This window comes from Lissotriton helveticus, chromosome 1_1 (assembly GCF_964261635.1).
Source record: "Lissotriton helveticus chromosome 1_1, aLisHel1.1, whole genome shotgun sequence".
Classification (NCBI taxonomy): domain Eukaryota; kingdom Metazoa; phylum Chordata; class Amphibia; order Caudata; family Salamandridae; genus Lissotriton; species Lissotriton helveticus.
In genome coordinates this window covers 1,311,200,040-1,311,222,360 of record NC_136057.1, presented here as the reverse complement: position 1 = coordinate 1,311,222,360, position 22,321 = coordinate 1,311,200,040, and the positions used below count along the sequence as shown (strand labels likewise).

General features: G+C 45.7%; 1 protein-coding gene across 2 annotated transcripts in view; it reads right to left on the bottom strand.

Annotated features, from left to right (window-relative positions):
* The window catches only part of LOC144823203 (serine/threonine-protein kinase N2-like), a 643,207-nt gene that overhangs the window by 578,006 nt on the left and 42,880 nt on the right, over positions 1 to 22,321 (bottom strand). The window contains exon 1 of one of the 2 annotated variants that reach the window (XM_078681528.1): positions 5,891 to 6,085. The exons of the other annotated variant lie outside the window; for it this stretch is intronic. Coding sequence (XP_078537654.1) covers positions 5,891 to 5,911 — 21 coding nt within the window. The 5' untranslated portion in view covers positions 5,912 to 6,085. Of the gene's footprint in view, positions 1 to 5,890; positions 6,086 to 22,321 lie in introns of those variants that run through there. 2 annotated transcript variants of the gene reach the window in all.

Below are 22,321 nucleotides of genomic sequence, written 5' to 3'. Positions count from 1 at the left end.
CGGGGAGAGGGTGTGAAAGCAGCAGGGGCCTGGAGTGCGGCTGAGGGAACTGAAGAAATGAAACACGGCAGGCAGGGGAGGGGGCGGAGCGGGGGTGTGGGAGGAGTGCGCCTGAGGGAAAATACATGCAAGGCAGGCGGCTGGGGGCATGTGCACGCGCTTTTAAGCTCAATGCGCATGCGCATTGAGCTTGAATTTCACGGGCACTGCAAGGAATCGCCACGATTCCTTGCAAGTTGGTTAAAGACTGTTTAAGCCCCCATAGTCTCGCAAGCTCGATGCGCATGGACAGGCGAGACCTAAAAAGTAGCTGCAAAAACGGCAGCAGTGGATGGACACAAGTACTTGGTCCCTGCTCCAGGGCAGGGCTCAACACAGGAAGAGGATACGACGCCTGCATGTTGCGACAAATGGAGACAAAAGAAATGAGAGCGAAGTTTAAGCCAACAAATGGTAAGGCATGGGCAGGAAGTAAGGCCACAGTATGTAAACATGTCTTGCAGAGACACCGCATTCACTGTCCAGGGGAAACCTAAAAAGAAAGCAAGCAGTACAAAAGTTCCTCAAACAGCAGTGCTTGTTTTCTTGGTAGAAAGGGAGGCTGGCAATAGATTGACATAGCCAATAACACTATACACATAGGCCATGGTTTATTAGCTTTCATCGAGACCCCATTCAATTACAGAACCACAGAGATAATGAGGAGAAATCTAGTGAGGCTGAAGGTTGAGATTTAACTGCAGTGGTTAGTAAGGATTCTGCATCTAAGTGCATGTTTGACAATAAACAAGGCCTAACATTGAGGTCGGGTAAGATCTTCAAAGGATGCAGTATTGGTGAGTACTCCACTCAGATATTCCGAAGACTCAATAGTGAACCCACAGAAAACATGATCTGCCAACCATAAATAACAATTGTGCACGTTTTTTTTAATCACATTTTAAAAAGCATGCAATTTTTTACTTTGCAAGGGATCAGCTCTAGGTCAGTGCCAAGTTTAAGGCAAGTAGGTGAAAGGGGAACTTTATGAACCGTTTGTTGTCTTTCAACTCTGTTGGAATTCACAGACGTTGGCAGGAAAGTGTTGGGAGTCAGACAGATTGCTTGGTTAGTGGAGGAACTGCTACTGCTACATATGGGTAACCTTCAAGTCACAGGTGTGGTTAAGGACGGACCCAGTTTTTGCATCCTTAAGACGTCGATTAAAAGAGCACAACTGAGCTAGTGTCATAAGACATGTCACTTACACCAATTAGTTCCAGTCATATTTACTAGACAGGGCACTGCTTTGAAGAACTCAGTAGCACTGGAACCACAATATAGGTGAATTTATAGAGACACAATACGACTTCGATACTAGTAGAAAACGTCTACAACCAAGAAAGTAGTCAGTTCAAAAAGAGAAGAACAGAAGTTGAGATTTAAACTTGTATACCACCAAACCACCAGAGTTAAAGGATATATTAGCGATGGTCTTGTGAATGGAAGACAAAGTGTGTATAAATGGCATGGAGATGAAGCTACCTCCTAGTTGGTGATGCTGCTTGCCTAGTCCTTCATGACGCACAGTCACATAATTACGACATTTACTAGGGAGAAGCCAAGAACAGAGTAATTGTGGCCACAAAGTGACACTCAGAATTATGGCACAACAAAAATAACCACTTTACAGTTACTGACCATGATGGAAGTCAAGCTAGTAGCTTCTTTTTACAGGTGTGAGGGTTTGTGGGATAGGCTTATTTATGCTGGTGCATTTATGTAGCCTACTGGGAAGTGTAGTTCTCACAGAATAACTCTCGGGTCTAGGAAGACCACCTTCAATTTAACAAAGTGTCTTTAACAAAAACCGGCACTGTTCACTGCCCACAAACAATTATGAGGAAGATTTGCTTTAAGTGGTTGAGCTATCGAATACAGAACAACCTTGTCAACCTGACTGAACAGTGTAACCTACGAAGATTAAAACATCTCCCTCTTATTTAGTTACGATGTTTCCCAAAACTATGCCTACTCAGAAACGACTAATAATCAATACAAAGTGATATACAAAAACTGGATATTGGAGTGACAGAGCAATAAAATGAAGACCTTAAGCTGGCTTGTGCAGGGTGGTCAGAGCCATTGAATACTCTGTTGTGGAGCACGACAGGATCTTAAAAAGACACAGGTTGAACTTTACACACATTGACTTTACACCCAAGACTGCTTTGTTGTAAATCTTGGAAAGAAATATGGGCCAAGAGCTCAACAGGCCCTGGTCGGTTTGGGCACATTATTGGCAAAGAGAGACATCGCCAGACAGTGGAAACTGGAGACGGCCCTCACACATTCACCATAGTTCAGGAGCATGGACTTGTGCTAAAGAATAAAAGAGCCTATGTATTTGTCCAGAGGATTCCCAAACCTAATACAATATGGGAGTCTTGGTAAGATAATTTCGAATTGAGTGCATCATAAGTGATGACTGGGTCCTAGAACTGAAACAGTCAAATGATTAAATATAAAACTCAAGCATATAGCACCTGCGTACAATAGACTAATTGAGCTGTCGGGGGAAGGGGAATTTGCTTCAGTTTTATGTGTGTTTACTGCATAAAAAAAGATGAGTAGAAATACAAGCATGAGTTGGATTGCAGAAAAGGTGTTACACAAAGAAGAAATAGTAAGCAAAGGCATAGAAAGCCACAAGTCGGGGTATCTAGAATTTGACTCTGGAGTTTCTGCTAACTCTCAATAACACTCCTCAGAAAAAATGGGTAGCACAAAGATGCAGTCTTTGAGGCGAAAGTCACTCAAACATCTTCCCTGGTCAACGTGACACCAAGCCCTAGTAGATGGGTAGCTTCCACCTCAATTCAGCTGATAAGGAAAATGTGGCCCACATGGAGTCCCAGTACACTGCATTATAAGCAGCTTGATTTACTCTAAGATGTTGTACCACATAGCGATTCACCATCAGAAACTGCCTCCTTAAAAGAAAGCAACAAGATTTCACCTCACGGTCAAGCAAGTTATATGTTAACTACACAAGGGTGGTAATGGCCCCATCATAACAGACACAACGAGTGAACTGAAACAGAGAAAAGATCCAAGCAATACTGCCATGAACTCACTGTCAAGCAAACCCCTTAGCGGCCTACTTCACCAGACCACGAATGTGCCTGGCTCCTATCAGAAGTAATGCATGAGCTAAAACAATTAAAAAAGAGTTTAGCAATACCACCATCAACTCCTTGTCACCAAGTCACACGTGGCCTTCAGAACAACAGCAATGGGTTTCTGGCACATCCAAAACAAAGACTGAAGCAAAACTGTGAACGATTCAAGCAAAGTCATGGACAACTCAACGAAGAAACCTCAGACATAGAATTCTGAAGGGCAGTTAATAAACGCAAAGCATATGTTAATACAGGAGACGTTTCAAGAAATATCACCTTCAACTTATTGTCAACCAAGCCACCTTAGCTGTAGACTTTGTAGGCTAGCAATCAGTCCTATTCCCATCAAAACCAAAATTTGAACTGAAACAAGGAAAAGATTCAAGCAATAACACTTAAATATACTATAAAAGTCAGAAATTCAACTCCCATCAGTTATTAACCAGACAACCCTTGGTGCAAATTTTACATGAAGTGTATCTGGCATCCCATAGCATCGGACATAGCACTTCCATTGACAGAGAATAGGATGTCATCCTAAGTGAGTTGAAACACGCTGCCCTGATCAACCTTGGCCTGTAAAGAAGCGGCAACTGCCAAAGTTATACAGCTGTGTGAAGTTGAGTGAGACACAAAACAGAGCAGCAAATGCCATGCAATGTTTCATTTGTGCACAGATGAGGCATAGGGATACACATGTCCACCATACAATAACCCCACAGAGGTTTATTAAATGAGACACTAAAGAATCTTTTCAAAACATTGACACCAGAGTCTGGCCAAAATAAGTCATCAAGACACACCGTAGGAGAGGGGCCAGAATGAGTAAGTAACGGCTATCATTCTAAAAAGTGATGTTTTTGGAAGTAAGGAGCAGGTGTTATTAAAGTCCTGACTTTAGTGCACTGGAAGAGGGCAGGGAACTAAATATCTTAAGGAAATGGGGCCCCTGGTGAGGTAGTGTTGCCTGGAGGGGCACAGCTGTTTGTCTGCATGTGGTGAGCCTCTGGAGGGGGGAGAGCTGTGGTTGTCTGCAGGTGAGTGGCCTGCTGTAGGGGTACAGTTGCGTGTGGGAAAACGAGGAGCCATCTCAGTTGGTTTGGATCAACGACGTGTATCAAATTGAAGCGGATGTGGCACCAGTCTCTTTGAAAAAAGAATGAGATGAAACACGACTTGTGTGACGGTGGCAGCAGCTTTCTGGGTGCTGAATCATGTGGTAACTTCTGGCTGTAGTCACCATCATGCAGATGTGTTATCCCTCTATGGGTCAACCTCTGTCCAATGGAGCAGCCGGTCTCTCGGCACTCGGGCTCTCTATTGGGAAGACAGTCTCCTCTCTAGTGACAGTCCCTGTGTGGACGATTGTCTCGCCACAGCATGGCAGTCCTCCCTTTGGGGACAGCCTTCAATCACGGGCATGAGATGGAAATAGGGCCAGTCTTTCTACAGACACAGCCCCTCCGGTGTAGCATTTCCAGTCTGAGGGAAGGGAGTTTCTCTGTGGGTAGTCCCTCTCGAAGGGGCAGGGGAAGGCACAGCCCCTTCATGGCGGCGTTGGGACAGATGGGGGGGGGGGGGGGGGGGACTGTATATTTGGGAGAGGGAGTATGTTTACAATTCACGTTTTTTTAGGCAAATTCTTGGTTTATCTATGGGGACGGGTGGTGGTGGGATGGGAGATAAGGCTTCTTTCTCTCCCTCCCTCAATGGTCTGTCTCGAAGGTGATATGTTGATATGTGTTCTCCGAGTTGAGTCTATTTTTCATAAAGCAAAATCAAACAATCGTACAGCGTCAGGGCGCATACAACAAAACAATACATGACACTTCATGGGTCTTAACATCAAAATATAAACCTAATTAAAGGGTCGGCTAGACGACTAAAAGCCGAATAATCATAAATCATATTCCCACTAGTCTGCGAAAGACGAGCAGCTTTTAGCACAGCATGTAGCACTTTAAGGATAACAGCCTCACTCTGTCCAGGCTCAGCCTCACTTCTCTCATTCGATGAGAGTAATCTCACTCTAGAGAAGTAGACGCAATGGGAAATTATTTGGAGGGTATGAGTAGAGCAATCTTACTAAGGGGACGATGGGAGGACACCGAGTCTGCTCTGTGGTCTGGCACTGCACTGTCTCCCAGGGTATAACTGCAGTCTAAGCCAGGGTGCTGGCAGCTTTGCTCTCTCTATGCAAGAGACGCCTTTCACTGTGGGATCAGTTTCTCTCTGGTAACATATTCTATTGGGAAGCTGTTTCTCTGAAGGGCAGTCTCAGCCTCGCAATGGGGTAGTGTTGCTCTCTGGAAGATACTTTGTCTCTCTCTAGGGCAGTTTATGTCTCTATAAGACAGTGGCGCTATGCACGCCTGCTCATCTGTGGGCAGCTCATGCCTCTCGCTCTCAGAGCAGTTTCTCCCCCGGGAAGGGGGGGGGCAGTCTCTCGCCGTCTATCTTTCTGGGGGGTAACTGCGTTCCCTCTGCAGGAAGTATCTCTCTGTCCGAAGTGTTTTCCCACAACCTCTATGCTCTGTGGGGAGAAGGTGCTTTTCCTTTCTCAGGGGATGGAGTTTCAAGCTTTGGGAGAACAGTTTCAACCCCTGTTTGTCGGAGGTAGGTTCCGTCTCCATAAGGGTGCTGGGAAGCTTCCTGCCTCTGGCTCACTGGGGACAGTTCCTCCGCTGGGGACCCTCCCTCTCCCGCTCAGAAGGGCATTAGCGTCTCACCAGCACGGACTCGTGGGCCATTGCCCTCTCCGGTGTCCGCCTCCGCAGGTCCTGCGGCCCCCTCTCCGTGTCCCGGTCACCGCAGGCGCGGCCCCGCCATCTCGTGCCAGAGCCCGAGGCTCGCGCCGCAGCCGCCGAGTGACCCGTCCAAGCGCGCGGCCAACTCCCCCGCCCCCTGCCACTCAACGGAAAGCTCCGCCTGCTGTCAGCGCAAAACACGCCCCACGCTCCTCAAAACAGACCCCGCCCACTGGCAGCACCCGGAACCTCCTCCTGCCACTCACGGATATGACCCGCCCCGCCCTCAGTCGGCTCCCTACTCCGTACCGGGTTCAACATGCTTTCCCAGCCGGTGAGCGAGGAGACCCCGCCTCTAGTCATTTCCAAGCTCTGCCCCCTATGCGTCTGCCTAATGACAGCCCCTCCCCTGTCAGTGCCTCTAGACACTCATAGGCGTACTCCATTCTTGGCTAGTCCATCCAATCCCCTCCCCTTGGCAACAGCTGCCACTCATAACCTGCCCCTAACCCCTGCGAAGCTCCGCCTTTCTGTCTCTACTTTCACGCGGTCATTCACTGCTATTGACAGCGAGGCCGCGCCCTTGTCAGGCATAGTAGTCAGCTGAAACTGACACGCACGTTGGGTATCACCCATTCTAACGTCATAACTAGCCCAGCCCATGAAACCAGCAATATAAACAAGCAATTAGTAAAGTTACCTTACCACCTGGCATGGAGGCAGCTCCTGGGCAGTGATTGTAAAAATGTTAAACAAACGGTCTGATTTTTGGAAAAAAATTAACGACAAAAGTGACATTTTACAGATTTATACGCTGAGGCCAAGCAAGTATATAAAACTATATAAATTGCTGACACAGATACAAGTTGAAGTTTTTTTTTCTTCGGGTTAGATAACAGCCGTACTGAGCAAATATTCACCTGTAAATGGGCCTACTTAAAGATTAACAAGCACTGGCATAGCCAATAGGTCTCGCTTTTGGGAGCTTATCAGTGTTTAGCCAGAGCTATTGGCTTTGACAATGTCTTTAAGCTATGGTGTCGAGGAGTGAGGCTGCAATGCAGCATGTTGAAAAGTTACAATAAAAAAAGTGTTGTAAGCATTTTTGTTATTTTATATATAATCAAGAAGATGCTAAGTAGAACTGAACGACCCTATTAAATAACAAAAATGTCTTCTAGTTTTTTGTTCTTGCAATGCTGGCAAATTCTTCCTGCCTGTTCTAAGGCTTGTTTTTTTATTAAAAAAAATGTGTTTTGTTATCGGGCAGTGGGTGTGGTCGACCATAAACAGCGCTGGTAGTGAGGTGGAGCTGCACTTATGCAGAACTGGTGCTGCACTGGTGCTGAGGTGGTGCTGTACTGGTACTGAGGTGATGCTACGCTGGTGCTGAGATGGTGCTGCACTGGGGCTGAGTGATGCTGAGGTGGTGCTGTGGTGGTGCACAGGTGCTGCTGAGTGATGCTCCGGTGATGCTGCAGTGGTGCTGCTGAGTGATGTAGAAGTAGTGCTGGGTGGAACTGACTGGTGCTGAGCTGGTGCTGAGTTGGTGAGGAGGTGGTGTGGCTCTGATGCGACACAAAGTTTGTCTCCGAGCCATGCTGTTTCTTTCATCAGCACTTCTCCTCCCTTTTTCCACAAGAGCAGTTGAAGCATGAATGGCAAAATATCCTAGTTTGCAAATGTTTTCCATATAATTATAGCTCTGCCGTATTTGCCACATAATACATCATCTGCTGCAGAATCTGACGATTTTAACAAAAAAATTGTAGCTGAATGGATCAAAAGTTACAAAAAAATGTGACTTATGCTGCTGCAAAGCAGAGGGCCCATTGCAAAGGATGACTGGTCACCTTTCTCCCTGCTGCATTTGTATGTTACACTGGTACTAATGGGGCAAAATCTTTGAAGAGACTTATAAAATGTGTAAAAACGTCAAAATAATAAAGTAGCAGAAAAAGTACTGCATTGCGCTGCAGCATTTTTTAGCTGGATAATTCAGTCAACACTGTGACATAATGTTGTCCTCCATTGCTGCATAATTCCAGTGGCCCCAAAGCAGGCACATTTAAAAAAGTGCTGTGCATGAAGCAGAGAGACTGTGAAGTTTGCAAACTTAGGGGTCGATTAGGATCGCAGACGGACTTGAGTCCGTCCGCGACCCCAGAGTAGGAGGGAACGTCCGCATGGGCTGCGGCGTTTCCTCCGTGCAGAGTAGGATGTGACCGCCAGGGTGGCGGTCACATCCTCTATCTTTAACATTGCGGCGGGTGCAGCTTCAAGCTGCACCCGCCGCAATGTTAAAAATGCATGCACCGCATTTGCGTGCACAAAGCGTCAGGCACCGCGCGGTGCCTGCTGCTTTGTTCACGCAAATGCAGGGGGGTACCATAGGTACCCCCCATGTGCACACCCACCCCCCTTCACCCAGGGGGCCCGCAACGGGCCCCCGAAGTGAAGGTCCGTATGCGTTTCCATGGCGGAAATGCCGCCACGGAAAAGCATACATTTCACACCATCCTAATATGGCTGGCGGTGTCTCATAGACACCGCCAGCCATGTTAAAGCTTTTCCGCCGCGGTCGGAAGACGACCGCGGCGGAAAAGCTGCGGACTGAATGCAAGACCCACCAGCCATCCTAATATGGCGGTGGGTCTTTCTAGGCTCTGCGGCGGTTTTCCCGCATCCTCCGGGCCGGCGGTGGCTTCCGCCGGCCCGGAGGATGCGGGGAAACCGCAATCGTAATAGGCCCCTTAGTTTGGTGTGCATGCACATCCTGCATTGCCGATCCCTGGTGAGTTGCACTACTACTGCTGAAACAAGGCCCATGGAGGTACCAATGAGTGAGGAGGACTGGCCTCAAGGGTCCTGTGATCTCAGTGACAGAGTCACTGTGGCTGTAGGGTGTGCTGCTTCATATGCCTGCCAGCTGGACCGGAGGTGAACTTCAGTATGGATTGTGGTGGACAGGCCTTCAATGTTAACCCACACTTGCCACCACAGGGGTCCACCTGTTGGTGCTAATACACCAGGGCTTCTAAGGTCTAGCAAGGCTTTCTAAGGTCTAGCATGGGAATGTGCTCCCTAAGGAGATTGGTCTGGTGGACTGGTCATTAAGGCTGAACCTGGTTCCCCAGTTACAAATTCGCCAGCTTTGGACATAGTGCCACATCCTCTCCCCCACTAAACACCATACTGCCCCACTGAGAGAAACGTCCACTGCCTTCAGCTACAACTCAATTGTACAACGCTATAAACACCTGGATGCAACTTAATTCAAATTATGCACTAGACAGGAGGAATATACTGCCTAAAAAAGAAGTAATATCCTGGAAAAAGCAAACACTCATAGGGAGTGCAAGATTAAGTAACGCGTGTGAAATGTAAGCAGGAACAACATGGTTACTTTACCGCTTTTACACACATTATTCAGAAATCATTTGAGTGTTTTTGCCTGAAAAGTTAAGGACATGACTACAGGGCCGGGAAGGGACCAGTTTCAATATCCATTGCTTATATCCTTACAAAACGTAAGCAGTATGGTTTAAAAAGACCACATCCCTGAACACAGAGCTGCGGTACACACTTTATAAACTAAAATAAGGAAAAAAGCTAAAGAGGATCACATTGAACTTTTTCTAAGCCATACATCAACCAGGTATTGCAGGATCACCAGGAATGGTGCACTCCCCACCCGGGGAAAACAATGTTGTTCACAGAAAGACGAGGAAACGAAAGTAGCCCTTCACTGACAAACACTGTAAAGTGGTGCCCATGTGTTTTGGTGTGACTAAAACTAATTTGGTCACTTTGCGACAACTCTGTCTTGCTTCATTTAGTTTATGTTATTTTCATGTTTCATATTTTCTACAGCAGGTTCATATTTTACATTTCCTTCAATATCATGTTGCCAACTGAAGTGGTGTAGAGTGAAGTAGAGTGTTGTAGAGTGGAGGAGCATAGGGCGGAGTAGTGTTGAAGTGGCGTAGAGTGGCATACAATGAAGTGGCATAGAGTGGAGTGCATTGAGTAGAGTGGAGTTGCGTAGAGTGGAGGGGCATAGAGTGGCATAGAGGTTACATAGAGAGCCATAGAGTGCAGGGGTGAAGAGTTACGTAGAGTCATGTACAGTGGAGTAGCAGAGAGTGTTTTAGAGTGTTTTAGAGTGGAATAGAGTGCATATGGTGAAGTAGAAGGGCGTAGATTGAAATAGTATAGAGCGGAATAGATGCACAGTTGAGTGTTGTAGAGTGGAGTGGCATAGAAAGGAGAGAAATAAAGTGCAGTAGAGTGTCGCAGAGCGGAGTGGCATAGCATGGAGTAGAGCATCATGGAGTGGACTGTCATAGAGGGGTGTGGCATAGAGTGTCGCAAAGTGGAGTTGCATAGAGTGGAGTATTGTGTCATAGAGTGGTATGTCATAGAGTGGAGTGGCAAAGAATGGAGTGGCGCAGAGTGGAGTGTCATAGAGTGGAGTAGGTGCCCTAGAGAGGAGTAGAGTTTTGTGGAGTAGATTGGAGTGGCGTAGAGTGGAGTGGTGTAGAGTGGAGTGGCATAGAGTGAAGTAAAGTGGCATGGAGTGTCGTAGAGTGGAGTAGTGTAGAGTGGAATGGTATAGAGTGTCGCAAAGTGGAGTGGCATAGAGTGTCGTAGAGTGGGTTGCCATAGAGTGGGGTAGAGGGTCGTAGAGTGGAGTGACATGGTGTAGAGTGGCATAGAGTGGAGTGGCACAGAGTAGAGTGTTGTAGAGTGAGTGGCATAGAGTGGAGTGGCGTAGAGTGAAGTAAAGTGGCATAGAGTGGAGTAGAGTGTCATAGAGCAGAATTTCATAGAGTGGAGTGGCACAGAATGAAGTGGAGGAGAGTGCAGTAAAGAGTGGAACAGAGTGTTGTACAGTTGAGTGCAGTGGTGTAGAGTGAAGTAAAATGATGTGAGCGGCATAGAGTGGAGTGTTGTAGAGAGGAGTGTCATTGAGTAGAGTGGCATAGAGTGTCATAGAGTGGAGTGGCGTACAGCTGAGTGACCTAGAGTGGACTAAAGTGTTGTGGAGTATGGTGGCATAGAGTGGAGTAGCATAGAGTAGAATGATGTAGAATAGAGTAGAGTGTCGTATAGTGGAATGGCATAGAGTGGAGTTGTGTAGAGTGGAATTCCATAGAGTGTAGCATAAAGTGTCGTAGAGTGGAGTTGAGAAGAGTGTCTTAAAATGGATTGGTGAAGAGTGGCACAGAGTGGAGTAGAGTGTCATGCAGGGCCGGACTGGCTACCGGGCAGTTTGGAATGCTGCTTAGCTGGAGGGTAATTTCGTTGATGGGGACCTGCGTGTACTAAACAAAATTCATTTTGTTTTTATTATTTCGAAGTACACGCAGGTCTCCATGTACGAAATCACCCCCAACTACAGTAAAATCTTCCAGCAGCTCGGCAGCATTCCAAAATGCCCGGTAGCCAGTCCGGCCCTGGTGTCATGGATGGAATTAAGTGGTGTAGAGTGGAGTGGTTTAGGGTGTTGTGGAGTGGCACATAGTGGAGTAGAGTGGCGGAGATTGGCATAGAGTGGTGTTGCATATTGAGAAGTAAAGTCTTGTGGAGTGAAGTGGCATAGAGGGAAGTAGAGTGTCGTGGAGTGGTGTAGAGTGAAGCAGAGTGGAGCAGAGTGGAGAAGAGTGGAGTGGTGTAGAGTGGAGTAGAGTGGTGTAGAGTGGAGTAGACAGGTGTGGAGCACAGTGAAGTGGCATATAGTGGAGGGGCATACAGTAGCTTAAAGTGGAGGGGCAATGACTGGCATAGAGTGAAGTGGAGTGCCCTAGAGTGGCGCACAGTTGGGTGGTATGGAGTGGAGTGGCGTGGCGCAGAGTGTAGTAGAGTGGAGTACAGTGGACTGGTGTAGAGTGGAGAGTAGTAGGGTGGAGTGGAGTTTCATAGAGTGGAGTTGTGCAGAGCTGAGTAGAGTGTTGCAAAGTGGAACGGAGTGTTGTACAGTAGAATGGCATAGAGTGGCATAGATTGGAGTGAAATGGCAGGGCGTGGTTTAGAATGTAGTGGTGAAGAGTAGAGTGGCATAGAGTGGAGTATTGAGTATAGAGTATTGCAAAGTGGAGTAGCATGGAAGGTTGTTGATTGGAGTAGAGTGCCATAGAGCTGAGTGCCATAGAGTGGAGTGTTATGGAGTGTCATAGAATGTCATCGATTGGAATAGAGTGTTGTGGAGTAGTGTGGAGTGGAGTAAAGTGGCTTGGAGTGGCGTAGAGTAAAGTGTTACAAAGTGGAATGTCTTAGGGTAGAGTGGAGTAGAGTGGCATAGAGTGGAGTGGCATAGAGTGCAGTGGCTTAGACTGTCATAGAGTGCAATTGAACAAAGTAGAGTGGAGTAGAGTGTCGAAGATTGGAGTGGTGAAGAGTGGACTGGCACAGAGTACAGTAAAGTGGCATAAAGTGTCGCTAAATGGAGTGGTGTAGAGTGTCTTAGAGTAGTGTGTCATAGAGTGGCGTGTTGTAGAGTAGAGTGACGCAGATGGAGTGGCGTAGAGTGGAGGGTCACAGAGTGGAGTAGAGTGCCGTAGAATGTTATGGAGTAGAGTGGAGTGACGTAGAGTGGCATAAAGTGGTGTGGAGTGTTGTACAGTGGAGTGTTGTGGGTGGAGTGGCATGGAGTGGCTTGATGTAGAGTGGCATAGGGTGCAGCACAGGGTCATACAGTGGAGTGGTGTAGAGTGGAGTGTCGCAGAGTGGAGTAAAGTGGTGTGAAGTGTCATAGAGTGGAGTAGAATGGAGTTGCATAGAGTGGAGTAGAGTGTTGTGGGTAGAGTGGTGCAGAGTGAAGTGGTGTAGAGTGGCACTGAGTGGATTGGTGTAGAGTAGCATGTCATAGTGTAGAGTAGCTTAGAGTGGAGTGGAGTAGCCTGGAGTAGCATGGAGTGTTGTAGAGTGGAGTGATGTGAAGTAGAGTTTCTTAGAGTGGAGTGGCATAGAGTGGAGTATTGAAGTTCCCTTTTCTAGGGTTGATGTGGATTAAGTGGGGCCTTTTGTTGCGTCAGCACGTGGCTATCAGTACATTCCCGTACTGGTTGACTTTGTAACCAGTTATCTGGAGGCGATACCTTTGACTAGTATGACAAATAATATGGTTGCCCAAGCTATGATATTTGTTTTTTTTGCAGGATTGTGTTTCTAAGGGAGATCCTGACGGACCAAGGCACACCATTCATGTCACGATTAATGGCCCAGGTTTGCAAAGTACTATAGGTAAGCAAATTCGCACCTCGCAAATGGATGGTCTTGTCAAACGGTATAAAAATCAAAACTATTTTGAAACAACTTGTGACAGACAGTAGGAGGCACTGGGACAGACAGCTTCCTTTAGTATTGTTGCCATTCAAACCCATACTCCATCATCTACTGAGTATAGCCCTTTTGAGTTCATTTCTGTTAGGAAACCTATGACCCCTTTGGACATGGCAGCAGAATGGTGGGAGGATGAGGGACTGGATCTCCCTGAATGTGCAGCTAACTTGAAGCAAAGGGTAATTACTCTCTGGGAGGATGTACGCAAAAACCTAGAAAAGGCCCATGACAAACAAAAGTACAGTTATGATCGTAGCACCAAACTTAGGGAGTTACATGTTGAAGATAAAAACCTGATACTCCTTCTTTTCTCAGATAATAAATTGTTGGCTAAAAGGCAGGGCCCATTGCAGCGACAGCTCAGGTTACCCCAGTGACGTATAGGATAGCAGTACCCCTTGCCGGAAGAACAGGACAGGTTTATCATATTAACCTACAAAAAAAAGACCTTGAGGAAGACGTACATTCTAATCTTTTAGTGACTGGATACCAACCCCAGGAACTTTCTTTTCCCGTCAGGGGTATACCTGAGGATGGGGAGTCGGTTCCATTGGGTCTCACAACTTCCTCCTCTCAATGACCACGCCTCACTGACATGGTAGGGAGGTATAGTGATGTCTTCTCAAAACCTACAGGAAGAACTCACTTAATACAACATGATATAATGACTAAGGTGGTAAGGCCGATTAAGCTTCATCCTTATTGGATACCCGAGGCTAGAAGTAAAGCTATGGAAATAGAAGTGGAGGAGATGTTGCTGGAGGGAGTTATTGAACCATATGGTCAGGGCCGGACTGGGAACCACAACCGGCCTTGGCAAAGTGCTCGGTCGCCCCAAGCCCCTCCCCCCCCCTCACTCGAGGAGGTTGGAGGTCCTGCCGAGCTCTTTGAGGGGCCGGTTTTCGGCCGATTTTGGTATAGGGCCAAATTTGCAGCTATGCTGCAAAAACGGCCCTGTAACCAAAACGGCCCTCAGGGGGCCAAAACCGCCCCCCACCTGTGCGGCGCACCGGGGGATTGCCCGGTGCCCGCTATGGTCAGTCCGGCCCTGCATATGATAGTGCTTGGTGTTCTCCAGTGGCTTTGATTCCAAAGCCTAATGCATCCATTTGATTTTGCACCGAAGCAATTGAATGGGGTGTCTCAGTTTGACACTTATCTGATGTCCAGAGTTGATGAAATGATTGAGAACCTAGGTACTGCACAATATCTGACCACTTTAGACCGAACAAAAGGCTATTGGCAGATCCTGTTGATCCCTATTGCTCAGGAGAAAACAGCTTTTTTCAACCCCTCTGGGTAATATCAGTTTAGGATTTTGCCCTTTGGCCTGCTCGGAGCTCCAGCCACATTCCAACATTTGATGGACTTGATTTTGAGGGGACATCATGGCTATGCAGCAGCGTATCTGGATGACATTGTTGTGTATAGCCAGAATTGGAAACAACATGTCAGTCCCCTGAAGGCTGTTCTGGACAGTTTGAGAAGGGTCTGAAGCCAATCCTGAGAAATGTACCCTTGCCACCAACTCATACGATATCTGGGTTATCATATACAGGATGGTATGATTCGGCCTCAGGTTGATAAAGTCAGAGCCATCAAGGATCTACCTCGGCCCACCAATAAGAAAGGAATCAGGTCATTCTTGGGACTGGTAGGATACTACCAGAGTTTTGTTTCCACCTTTTCAGAAGTGGCAGTCCCTTTGTTGTATTTCCTATTAAAGACTCAACCTAACCAACTTAAGGAAAGGTTACCCAGTCATCAAAAGTGTTTTGATCAGCTTAAGGAGCTACTATGTGAGGAGCCGGTGTTAGCTTGTCTGGACTTTTCCCAACAATTTGCCCTACAAACTGATGCCTCCAGTAGAGGTTTGGGAGCGGTCCTCTCTCAATCAGATAGGTTGGGTTCGTTACATCCAGTGGCTTTCCTTATTAGGAAATTATTGCCTCGTGAAACCTATTAACCTACCATTGAAAAATAGTTTTTAGCAATCAAGTGGGGCATGGAGGCCTTTCCAAATTATTTGTTCGGTTGCTCTTTTGTACTGTTGAATGACCATGCAACTCTGGTTTGGCTGCAGAGACACAAGGATTCCAATTACCGTGTTTTGCTGTGACTCTTAGTTCTACGACCCTTCTGGCTCCGGATACAGCATTTGCTGGGAAAGTTGTAGGGTAATGCAGACTTTATTTCTTCTTTGGCTGTTGCTTCATGGCTTGATGGTCCATGCCTGGATGGGAGATATTGTGCTGTTTCTCATGTGCTGGCTGATGGCGTGAACCCTAGTAACCCTACGGATGCATTGACTAGCATTCTAGTTGTGTGGGATCTGCCCCTTTCTATGCAACAGACTTCTGATAGGTCTGAGTTTGGAGTGATGGGCACATGCAACATTGAAGGAAGGCCGGCAGCGTCAATGCAGAAAACTGATGGCCAGAAGAGTCAGAAGCAAGATGAGGACAAAAAATATTGGATGAGAGTGGCGATAAGTGGTGCGATCGGACCTGGAGGAGCAATAGTGTTGCGTGTGTGGCTGGATGGTGGAGAGACAGTTTAAAGGAAAGGAAGAAATCCTGGGTCCCTTAGAACCTGGGTAATTAATGGTTAAACAAAGAATGGTTCTGTCAGGTAAGACAAAAGTGATTTGGCAGTGCTATTAATGGAAACAGAGAAGTACGCTCTCCAATAATCACAGCTCTGAGGCCTAGCACTTAATGAATAGGTCGTAAGATCAAATGATTGTACTATGTATATCAGAATTACTTCATTCAATGATACATACATTACATGGGTAGACTGTCGGAATCAATGTTGTAGTGCAATTGAGTGACATTTGTGCATGGTGCTCAGGTGGTGAAAAATATATACAGTGAACACAATTCAATATATACACATATATACAGGTGTTTCAAATGGCCAGATAATGATTTAAATCCAAAGATTCCTATTCTTCCTATTGGAATCCTGGTGGTACTGGACCTATAACAAGCGTCGACGTTTCGACCCTATGTTGCCCCAATAGGTGGTCACGGCGGGTCATCCTCAAGACAGAAGTATGGGTATGTTGATTGGATTGCGAGACTGTCCTGATTTGATGGCTAGAAACCTCAGCCTGAATCAGCAGGGTACAATGGCCAAAGTATCCGTACACTGGATCAATCAGGTGGAGGATGTGGACGATCGTGCGGAGTCCCATCGTCCAGATCCATGGATGGTGGAGAGAGGCGCTACCCCACCAGCATCGTTCAAGGGCACCCGAGGGAAGGCGTGCTGGACGAGGTTGCCTTGCCTCCATCAAAGGGTCACAGCTTCAGGCAAGTAGTGAGAACAAGCACACACTCTCTTAGTTACTGGCTTGCTGTGCACACTTACTTGGTGGGGTTGTAGTGCACTTCTGTGGTACTCGACAGGGACATCTTGAGAGAAATCCGTTGGGGCACTTATATTTGCATGTCTTTACATGGACAGCGAGAGGTTGAGGGATCTTTCCTTTGTTTCTTGAGATACTGATAAGTGATATTGAAGATGTATGAAGTGTCGCAGTGGTATGGATATGCTTTGTGATCTACACTGAGGTGTCTAATGGTGATAGGCTCATGGAGTAAGACATAATTAGATGCTAATAGCCTTGTGCTTTTGTTTCGCCATGGGTGTTGTATCGCCAGTGAGGTACAAGAACTGAGAAAATCCTAAGGAGGAAGCCTATAAGACAAGAGACTGTGTGAACTGAACTGTGTTTATACTTATCTATTTTGGTTACAATAGAATAAATAAAATAAATGACATACTACAACTAATTGGTGTAGCCTTGTATCTCTTGTTCTGTAACAATCTGTTCCAAGATTTCCTTGGAGAATCAGAGTGGTCATTTTCTGAGGTTATTGATACCATCTGGTACCCTGTCCTGGTTAGGGGTCTGGATGGGGCACTGTGAGCTAACCGGGAATCTGGGCAGCATACTCTGATGGTATGGATGGACACAGTTACCATGTTCTGATGTTTATGTTGCCCAGACGCACAGAACCGTACGATAGTCTTGGCAGTGGCGGCTCCTCGAGGGAGTGCTGCAGGCGGCGGGTTAACGAAATAAATAAATAAATAAAACAAATTAAATTGCACGCGCTGCAAGGCCAAATGGCGATGCAGCACGCGCAATGTAATTCGTTTTATTCATTTATTTATTTACTTAGCACCGTTCGACCATATGCCGGAGTTTACTACCCCCCCCCACGCTGCCCTTCCCCCGCTCCGCCCCACCACCCCACAGCACTCCCTTGAGGAGCCGCCACTGAGTCTTAGTTAGAACTTGTAGCATTCAAACAGCAAAATTCCCATCCGAGCACATATAGAGTAGTTCACTGTCAATGATAATCTTGAGAGCACAAGTATTTTCTTTGTCCACTTTTAATCCATAAAAATCAGTTCAGGTCATGCGAAATCCAGTTTGTTCCCAACCAATGTTCGATCTGAGTTCTCAATATAGCCAATGATCCAATTAATCCATTCCACGTAATCAGTGTAGCTTTATTCAGTCATACAGCTCGACATAGCCAACACGTGTTTTGTCGTATGGTAATTCATACCTCCAATTCTTCAGGGCTCTGGCGATATCGGTAACTGTAACAATATATATATAAACGTTAAAATGCGACCAGTATGGTCCTGTTTTGAGGCGTAGTAATGGTCTCCTGTCTGTAATTAATCGCTAGGGACCCACGGAGTATTCCACCCGTATTAACGGTCAGATATTTCTGACTGGCCAATTAGGGTTGAATTGGTAACCAACCCTGCCTTTCCTAGTAGCACCAACATTACTATTGCTTCTTACACTTCCCCGGACGAACTGTAGAGTGCCCTTTATTGTTTCTATACCTGGTTACCAAATCTTTTTATCTACTTGTAGCATTCAAGGCCAGTAGGATAGAAGCAGGGGGCAGGACAATAGCATATGAAGATCTGCATCAATAGAGAAACGCGGGGGCATCCTGCACCACAGCCGGGAAAGATTTTGTTTGTATGGGCTGGTTTGAAATAAGCCCAGTTTAGAATATTAAATTGAAGTATTTAAATCGGAACACTCTAGACAATTTATGAGGATATTCCATTATTTTATTCCAGTCTGTGTCATGAAATGACTTAGCTAGATTTGCCTCCCAGGTGTTTCTGAGGGGTACCCGGGACCCATCAATCAGTTGCAGGAACACCCATTTTAGCAGCTTACCGTCTACACCATGAGCCCGCTACTTGAAGTGTCTAATAGACTTCGTGTGCCAAGGGTACTTCATGGCGAGTATGAACAAGGGTGTGAAAAGAGTGTAGAGAAATTACACGGGAGAGAGATCAAAATCCGCTACCAGGGTGTGAAAATCCATGAACTCGTTATTAAATCACCAGTTGTAGAGAGATGGTCCTGCTGCATGCCAGAGTTGCTGTGTCCCACCCTCAGACCTCCTGCTTTGGTTGGTGGACCCAACAGGGGAATGGCATCAGCAAAGGGTGTCACAGTGCTACTCAGTCTATTTGTCCTAGCTAGACAGGCCAGAGCCATAGGGAGCAGACCCGTAGTATGAGAGCCTAAATGGTTCGAGGAAAACAGGAGGATTCAGCTGAATGGCCATGGAGTCTGGGACCTCCACTATCTCGCATTCGCCCTGTTAGGCAGTCAGGCCATGCCCCAAGGTAAAAACAATATTTAAAGGCCTTTTTGTTGCTCATTCACTTCTGAACTCCAGAATGGGTATTTTCGGGGTGCTTCAGCAAGCTCATAGACAGAACATTGTTCTTCACAGGCATGCAACATTATAAAACTAGTAGTGGTAGAGATAGGAGAATCAGTCAAGCAGAAAGATAGGAGGAAGGAGACCTTTTCATAGTACCACAGCACATTCACTGTTTCTTGAACCAGCATACAAGAGAGACAACTGAAAACAAATATACTCTCATTGAGTGCCTCATGAAAAAGAAAAAAAAGAGTTTCCAGAAAGTGGGCAGACGTGGAAGAATACAAGGAGCCAGTCAAAGAGGTGGTAAACAGGTTATGCTCCATAAGGGGGCAAAGACATGCTGAACATCCTAAAATAAATAAAGCCAGCAAATAGAAAGACAGCATATGTGAGTTACAAAACACAAAGCCAATTGTAAGCATTGGGCAGAAGCATACCTAGGTAAGCTTTCAGCATGTCCCCAACATGTCTTTGCAACCAGACAGCTGTGCAATGGAAGGACATAAGTAAGGTATCCCTTCTCCAGGTGAGGGACGAACACACACAGAGGAAGGAAGCCTATATCAGCTGACCAATAAGAAGCAAGCAAATGAGTGATAATGAAGTCAAGGAATGTTAAACAACAGGCAGCCTCTAAGCTCACTGTTAGAAAACAAAAGATCTCGAAGAGCCAGCGCATGTGGTGTCTAGGCAAGACCTAAAATTGCCAAAAGAATAAGGTCATAATGTAAAATATTTGCTGCATTATACAGCATAATTTGCCTTTTCTTGCAGTGTAATTTAGTAAACCCTGCCTCATAATTTAGTCTCCCTCTGCTGCTTAATACCAGTGGTCCTGGTCATAGCCAATAGGAATGTTATTTATGTTATTTTTATTTAAAGAGTTTACTATAGCTCTGGCAAGACCAGTGGGTATCAGACCGCTTTACAGACATAGATATAAACAAGGTCGCGTTGGATGCCATAGATTATGAAGTACATGCTTGATGATGGGACGAGTTACAGTAGTATGAAATTATTTACATAAATATATAAGTTGGAGAGCATAGATTGTAAAGTACAGATTAGTTGAGGGTCGGGTCACAGTAGTACATGGGAGGGTGAATACATATAGTAAATAATATGTGGAAAGGAGTCACGTTGAGAGCTAGGTGTTGAATGGTTAAAGTGTTGGTTAAGGAGAAGATTCTTTAAATGTCTTTTGAAGCTCACGAAGGAGGGGTTTGTTCTCCTATGAACTGGGAGGGTATTCCAGATTTCAGGGGCATTGCTGAAAAGGAGCGCGAAAGGGCTTTAAGTTTGTGTTTTTTGGTGGATGAGAAGCAGAGTGTTGGTGCTCTTTAGAGTTATTGCCTGGCCAGCCACTACTAATTTGGACATACGGTACGTTGGTTTACCAGTGTGTAGGACTTTGTGAGTGAGGCATGCCATTTGAAGCAACAACAGGCTTCGATCTGGAGCCATTTGAGATTTTTCAGGGAGGGCAAGATGTGGTCATGTCATTTTACTCCAGTAACCATCATTTCTGCTGTATTTGGTGCAGCTCTTAAAGGGGCTAGGTGTGATTTTGCAGTGCCAGTGAGGGTGGAATTCCCTTAGTCCAGTCTAGACAGTACCCTCATTTGGGTGGCGGTTTTTAGGTCGTTCGGGGGGGGAGGAAGGGCTTGATTTTGTGCAGGAGTTTTAGGGTGTAGATGCACTCTTGGCTGAGTTCTTTATGTGTCGACTCATGCTCGAGCTTGAGTCAAGGGAGATCCCCAAGGATTTGATGGATTTAGATAATGTGCTGATTTGTTGTACTATGAAGTGATGATACTAATTGTGCTGCCTAAATAATCCAAATGTAATGCATGGACTTATATTTATTTATATATGGTGTGGCTCAATTCTCTCTTCATGTTTTGGGGGTAGGGGTGGAGGGGAGGATGAACGTGACAAATAAGTGAATTTTAATGCCATCTTGTATCTAAAATCAATAAAGAAATTAAGAAGACTTAGATAACGCCAGCTTGCAGTTCAGAGCGTCAATAGTGTTTAGCCATTCTTGGACCTGGGTGGCTTGACCATTCTTGGATGAGAGTAGCATTTCCGTCTTCTCTTGGTTGAGGTTCAGCTGGTTGCACCAGAGCCAGATTTGGATTATTATGAGAGTGGAGTTTAGTCTTCGTATGTCTTCAAGAGAGGATGTTTCTAGGTAAATCTGGGTGTCGTCTGCATAGAGGTGGTAGAGGATGTTTGACTGTTTGAGAATGGATGTGAGGGGTTCCATGTATATATTGAAGAGTGTAGGAGAGAGGTTGGAGCCTTGGGGGAACACCTCTGGTTAGGGTGAATGTGTCTGAGGCCAAGTTGATAATTTTTATTTGTTGGGATCGATTGTGAAGGTAGGAGGTGAACCATTTCAGGACCAGGCCGTCAGCTCTGATCCTTTTTTGGAGCAATACTGGAAGTAGCTTATGATTGACTGTGTCAAAGGCCAGTGATAGTTCTAGAAGGATGAGTAAGCAGTATTTGTTCGTTTCCTGTGTCTGCTGAATGTCATTGGTTATGTTCAGAAGAGCTGATTCTGTGCTACCTCCTTTTCTGAAGCCTGACTGTAGTGAGTCAAGAAGATTGTTTGGAGTCAAAATGATGGTTGAGTTTAGAAAGAACACATTTTTCAAGTATTTTGGCCAGGAAGGGAAGGTTGGAAGTGGGTTCGAAGTTGGTGAGTTTGCTACAACGGAACTCCAAAAATCATTTTCTACTCAGCACTTACCATTTCCCCGAAACCTCTGAACATTAACTCATTTGTCAGTGGGGCCCATAACACTGCACATTTACTCTGTTCACTTAATTTGGCTTTGGGGAAACTACAAAGGAGTAATGCTGTAACATTTGGCGGAGTGTCTAAACGTATTTAGTCAGTTACTATTTACACCTACAATTTTATACGTTTTAATCAAACATGAATTTTATTCAGACACACCACCATAGTGGCAATGGATCTGCTAGAAAGAAAATTAGGCGTAGGAAAATCACAAGACCAGCTTTATTATCCCATTTTCCCAATTGTATTAAAAGCAAACTTTAATATGTCTGACATTTAGACATTGATTAATTCTTTATTCAGTAAAAATCTTAAACTTTATTTCAAAAAGATCATTTTTTATTTAGAGCTCAGAAAACAGTCGTTTATTTAGAAGTCAGTTTAAAGTTTAGCAAAGAATAGATAGTTCCAAATTCATTCTCTCCTAACATCCCTAACTAACGCCCTCATTTTATCCTTCAATACTGCAAAGCAAACAAGAAAATAAATCAAAGCATCTGCAATCCGACAGCATTTCGAGAGGAAATCGAAAAA